General features: G+C 36.6%; 1 protein-coding gene across 2 annotated transcripts in view; it reads left to right on the top strand.

The window, feature by feature from the left end:
* The window catches only part of LOC110426852 (sucrose synthase 5-like), a 4823-nt gene extending 360 nt beyond the window's left edge, over positions 1 to 4463 (top strand). Inside the window, exons 2-15 of one of the 2 annotated variants that reach the window (XM_021442159.1) lie at positions 124 to 281; positions 396 to 588; positions 705 to 823; positions 900 to 1110; positions 1200 to 1295; positions 1391 to 1564; positions 1667 to 1783; positions 1878 to 2044; positions 2331 to 2555; positions 2644 to 3210; positions 3326 to 3464; positions 3555 to 3634; positions 4002 to 4031; positions 4118 to 4463. In XM_021442159.1, the coding sequence (XP_021297834.1) occupies positions 124 to 281; positions 396 to 588; positions 705 to 823; positions 900 to 1110; positions 1200 to 1295; positions 1391 to 1564; positions 1667 to 1783; positions 1878 to 2044; positions 2331 to 2555; positions 2644 to 3210; positions 3326 to 3464; positions 3555 to 3634; positions 4002 to 4031; positions 4118 to 4133 (2292 nt within the window). In that variant the 3' untranslated portion in view covers positions 4134 to 4463. Of the gene's footprint in view, positions 1 to 123; positions 282 to 395; positions 589 to 704; positions 824 to 893; positions 1111 to 1199; positions 1296 to 1390; positions 1565 to 1666; positions 1784 to 1877; positions 2045 to 2330; positions 2556 to 2643; positions 3211 to 3325; positions 3465 to 3554; positions 3635 to 4001; positions 4032 to 4117 lie in introns of both variants that reach the window. The other variant, XM_021442158.2, reaches the window with a different exon arrangement.
* The last annotated feature ends 1537 nt before the right edge of the window (positions 4464 to 6000 follow it).

Below are 6000 nucleotides of genomic sequence, written 5' to 3'. Positions count from 1 at the left end.
AGTCATGCATACATCTATATATATATATATATCCATCTCTTCCTATAATCTTTCTCGTTCACAGTTTTTTCTTTAATTTCATAGCATTTGAAAGCTGAAACAATATTCACTTGTGATTCGTAGGAAGCGGTTGTTATTCCCCCTCATGTCACCTTTGCTGTAAGACCAACTCCTGGCTACTGGGAATTTGTAAAGGTCAACTCCCTTGACCTCTCGGACGTCAAACAAGTCACCTCCACAGACTATTTGAAACTCAAAGAGATGATAACCGATGATAGTTGGTATGTATATAATGTTATTGCTTCTCGGTAAACTTAGACAGTGTCCTATTTTTTCTTGAAAGCTGGGCGCTAGCTCAAGGGTAAATTAAGATATAACATTGCTTAATGCAACAGGGCAAAAGATGAAAATGCCTTGGAGGTGGATTTTGGAGCGTTTGACTTCTCAATGCCTAAATTAACCATGTCTTCTTCCATTGGAAATGGACTCAATTTTGTTTCAAAGTTCGTAGCTGCCAAGCTAAGTGGGCGTATAGAAAATGCACAACCTCTTGTAGATTACTTGCTCTCACTCGAATATCAAGGAGAGGTGCCAAACATTAACCTGATCTTTAACTCTCGCAAATATGATGTAAACAATAAGTCTCGATACAAATATGAATTGTTATTTTCTCAAACCTTGTGCAAATTTGCAATATTTTACAGAAACTAATGATAAATGAGACACTTAACACAGCAGCAAAGCTTCAGATGGCTCTTATAGTAGCCGAAGTTTCCCTCTCAGATCTCCCCAGGGACACCCCATACCAAAATCTGGAGCTAAGGTAAAAAGCTATCAATTTTTCTTCCACAATACTTGATGGCTGCTTGCTTGTATCTAAAGTTCTCTTTCAGGTTCAGGGAATGGGGCTTTGAAAGAGGCTGGGGTGATTCTGCCGAAGGAGTGCAAGAGACGATGAGATCACTCTCAGAAGTGCTCCAAGCCCCAGATCCCCAGAGCTTGGAGAAGTTTTTTAGCAAACTTCCGATAGTATTCAAGGTTGTCATATTCTCTCCTCATGGCTATTTTGGCCAGTCAGATGTCCTTGGCTTGCCGGACACTGGTGGGCAGGTGTGAATTTGAATTCAGCTATTCATAAAACTAATATTTCATACTTCTAACGGTCATAAAATCTAACATTTTTGGGAAAATTTAAACAGGTTGTTTACATTTTAGATCAAGTGAAGGCCATGGAGGAGGAATTGCTCCTCCGAATCAAATGCCAAGGGCTCAACATAAAGCCTCAAATACTCGTGGTGAGTTTTCTGATAATGCAATTAACCATTTATTTCCTAATCAAGATAGTTCAGCTTGAGTACCCTTGTTGAATCATAATATTCGACCATAACAGGTCACACGACTAATACCTGATGCCCGGGGAACCAAGTGCAACCAGGAGTGGGAACCAATCATTGGCACCAAATACAGTCATATCCTGCGGGTGCCCTTCAGGACAGATAGTGGAGTCCTACGCCGATGGGTTTCACGTTTTGACATTTATCCCTATCTGGAGAGGTTTGCGCAGGCATGTGCTGATCACTAGTCATAAAATCATACCGTCCATTCATATCTCAATGGACATTAATTTGTTCAGATTAATTGCTCACTTTTCTTTGGATATCGTTAGGATGTTACATCCAAGATCCAAGATGCAATGGAGGGAAAACCAGATCTTATAATTGGAAACTACACTGATGGGAATTTAGTGGCATCTCTAATAGCTGGCAAACTTGGGATAACCCAGGTATCGGTTTTGATTAGCTTACATAGCTGAAGTTTCTTTCACTCCCTGATTTAGTTACTTACAAATGCTAATTTCTAATATATATTTCACTTAGGCAACTATTGCGCATGCTTTAGAGAAGACGAAGTATGAAGACTCAGACATCAAGTGGAAGGAACTTGATCCAAAGTATCATTTTTCATGCCAATTCATAGCTGATACAATTGCGATGAATGCAACAGATTTCATTATAACAAGCACATACCAGGAGATTGCAGGAAGGTTAGATAATTAGCCATACTTCGATTCCTATTATATTAGTGGTTAATACGTTGCCAAATATTGACTGCAAAGTTTCTCATCTGTCAATGTATCTGCTTTCGAAATCAGATTAGCTGAAAGGTCTTTTTCTTTTTTTGACAGAAGACAAATGTCTCTTTACTTTTGTATTTTTCTGACTAAGATGTCATTTATTACCATAGTGAGATTGAAATACAAATTAGTGGGAAAACCAAAGAGAAAAAGGACAAGGCATTTGTTACATAGAATTCAATTGCTGTGTTTGCAGCAAAGAGAGACCCGGCCAGTATGAGAACCATGCTGCATTTACTCTCCCAGGGCTCTGCAGAGTCGTTTCAGGCATCGACGTTTATCACCCCAAATTCAACATCGCTGCTCCTGGGGCTGACCAATCTGTATACTTCCCATACACAGAGACAGAAAAACGATTCAGACAATTTCATCCTGTCATTGAAGAACTCCTTTACAGTAAAGTGGATAATGATGAACACATGTAAGTTGCAGGTTTATAGAATACTTCCAAATATTTAGATTCAGGATCATCTAACATCTCATTTGATCTTGCTGATTTCAAAAAACAGTGGTTATCTAGCTGACAGGAAGAAACCTATTATCTTCTCAATGGCAAGACTTGACACAGTGAAGAACTTGACTGGATTAACTGAATGGTATGGGAAAAACAAGAGGCTGCGAAGCTTGGTCAACCTTGTTATAGTAGGGGGCTTCTTTGATCCCTCTAAATCGAAAGATAGGGAAGAGGTGGCTGAAATAAAGAAGATGCATGCATTAATAGAGAAGTACCTACTCAAGGGCCAGATCAGATGGATAGCGGCCCAGAGTGATAGGAATAGAAATGGTGAACTCTACCGCTGCATTGCTGATACAAGGGGAGCTTTTGTTCAGCCTGCTTTGTATGAAGCATTTGGACTTACAGTCATTGAGGCAATGAACTGTGGTTTGCCCACCTTTGCAACCAATCAAGGAGGCCCAGCAGAAATCATTGTGGACGGAGTTTCTGGTTTCCACATTAATCCTACCAATGGGGATGAGTCAAGCAACAAAATTGCTGATTTCTTTGAGAAATGCAAGGTGAATCCAGGACACTGGAATCAGTTTTCAGCAGATGGCTTGAAACGTATAAATGAATGGTAATTATAACCATGGCTGCCTGATTACTTGTGATTGCAAGATTCATCGTTCTCCTTTTGGAGATTAAAGCATTGTCATAGTTTGCTCTTGAATATTTGCTGGCGATGTATGCAGCTACACCTGGAAAATTTATGCAAACAAGGTATTGAATATGGGGTGTATCTATAGCTTCTGGAAACAACTGAATAAGGATCAGAAACAAGCAAAACAGAGATACATTCAAGCATTTTATAATCTCCAATTCAGGAATCTGGTATTTTTTCAGTGATAGTACATCCTTCAGTGCTTTGATTCTAGATCTGTATTTATCAGGAACTTGTGCTTATTTTTGTAACTCGTACAGGTAAGGAATTTACCAATTGCAAGTGATGGAACAGAACAACCAGAGTCAAAGCAAGCAGGCAAACCACAGTCCACACAGAGGCATGTTACTTAACTTCCCATCAATGCAATGCTCTTTAGGTTTCCAACCTTAATTTTGTTTTATAGATGGCATAAGCAAACATATCCTGGTATAGACATTACAAAATTGGCTTATATCAAACGCTTTCATTACTATAAGATGCCATTTCCAGGTTCCGAATATAACCTGGCTAAGATATGCAGCTCCGCCATTTTACATATGTAATGACGATCAAATTTTCTGAGCACAACAATATTAGCGCAAACAAATCTGAAAAATTTGCTTACAAGTTTTCCTGAAAAGCCAACCAGAGTCATGGCCATTAATTTCAGATTTTCTCAAACTAAACTTGTAATGAGCTAACAACTCTGCATTCGTTTTGTGCAGCACCAAGCGCTCTCAGTCACGGCTTCAAAGGTAGAACTCATTTCTGATAAGCTTATTTTCTGGATTTTGTATTCGGCAGTCAAGCAACTCACTCAAAGCATTTAACCAACGTCCAGGTTGTTTGGAGCTTAAGATTCCGACGGGGCAGCAGTGATGCTTCTTGTGCCACCTGATTCATGTTATTTGTTTAATTTATCCAGTTAATGCGGACATTATTAATCCTGTAATAGTTCTTTTAAAACAAAGCACTGCTTAAATAAGTCTGAGATCATAACTCTACTTCATGTTTAACGTTAATAGGTGGACATGTCGAGACAAATTTGGATACAAGTTTGGCAATCATGACCTTAATCGAACGACATGAAGTTCTTACCACTATAATTACTTATGGTAGAGATGGTAAATTACAAGTTACAAGATTGAAGTGCTAGAACTACAAACTAAAGCTTATAAAAGATACAGAAAGCTTCAAAAATCATAAATGAAGATAAAACGCTAGAATTTTTATTTTTGGAATCTTTTCTCTTATTTCAAATCTTGTACTTATTCTTAAATGAAGGCTTGATACGGGTTTACAACGTGTTCGGATCAGGGGTGCCCATAATGGGTGGTGGCTAATTCATGAGGAGCTGCCTGGGAGAGTGGAGTAAGTTAATTTGATACTGATTATGTGCGACCTATAAGTTAATTGGTTTGATATAGAGATAAATTATGTTATTTTAAGCATTAAATTTAGTTAATAAAGGTTTTTCTTTATCTTTATGTTTGTTATCAGTAACTAATAAGATATAATCCATGGATTAAGATATGCTTTACAAAGAAAATTATAAAGTTTTATAATTGTGTGATCCCTTATTACATTAAAGCATTATTCTAAATATATCTAGTCAAGGTTTTATAGATTGGACATTGATAAAGCCAAGAAACTACACGTTATTGTGTTCCTCGCTTATGAAGTGAGTATCGATCTCATACATTGAAGTATGGGATATTTGAACAAACATGTGAGTGCTCATTATATTAACAAGTTCATTGAACATCATCCACATTTAGAATTCTATTTTGTTTTTGAATTAGGTGTCTATAAACTAAATTCTCATGTGACAATTATGTAGGTGATTCTTAGACTTGAGATCAATTGGGCTACCTTCTATGATGATTGTTATATTTTCATTAAATCTTAAGTGGTCCTAACAAAGGACGCACAATAAGATAGACATTGGGTATAGCATGAAATAGTTTTGTAATACCCCTAATTTTGATATGAGAAACAACGGAATAAATGTAATTGGAGAGTTTATGGATGCCTTAATACTCTAAAATTCCTCATTTGATATCTTTGGAAAACCATGATTTTGAGTTGTTAAGGTTTGAACGAGTTAACCTTGAGTTACATTATATTTTGATTTGATAAAAATCACACATTATCTTGAACTTAATGTCAAGTATTTAAAATTGTATCAAATACATTTTTAATCCTCTAAGGTTATATATTTGTTTGAAAAGCCATGCATCATTAGAAAACATTTTAAAAGCTTTTCAAATAATGCATATTCAATTAAGAAAACAAAGAGTAAACATGCTTTGAATTGTCATTTGATTGTAGAAACAAGGCAAGGAAGAAATAGTTGAAGAAAAGTGCCAAAAAGCTAAGGAAACCTCGAGACACAAGCCAAGAATTGGTCCTAGAAAAGCTTAAGTCAATTCAAAGGCAAAAAAATGTGCAAAACTTAAAGAATACAAAACCATAGTCGACCCTATTCCAAATAACTCAATACAATCAAGTTTTGAACAATCAGAGTTTGGACCATGTATAGTAGACCATAACAAGTTAAAAGCATGGAAGAGTTGACTTTACATAGACATAATCGACTATAAAAAAGGCATAGTTGACTATAGCAGCTTAGATTTGCAAAAGACATGCACTTGGGAAAAACATCGAGCAGATAAAGGTTATACTCAACTATAGAGCCTTAATTTGAGAAATTTAAAAAACATA

The sequence above is a fragment of the Theobroma umbraticum genome, unplaced genomic scaffold (genome assembly GCF_002168275.2).
Source record: "Theobroma umbraticum cultivar Fairchild unplaced genomic scaffold, ASM216827v3 scaffold_239.1, whole genome shotgun sequence".
Taxonomy (NCBI): domain Eukaryota; kingdom Viridiplantae; phylum Streptophyta; class Magnoliopsida; order Malvales; family Malvaceae; genus Theobroma; species Theobroma umbraticum.
This window is presented reverse-complemented; position numbering and strand designations above follow the sequence as displayed.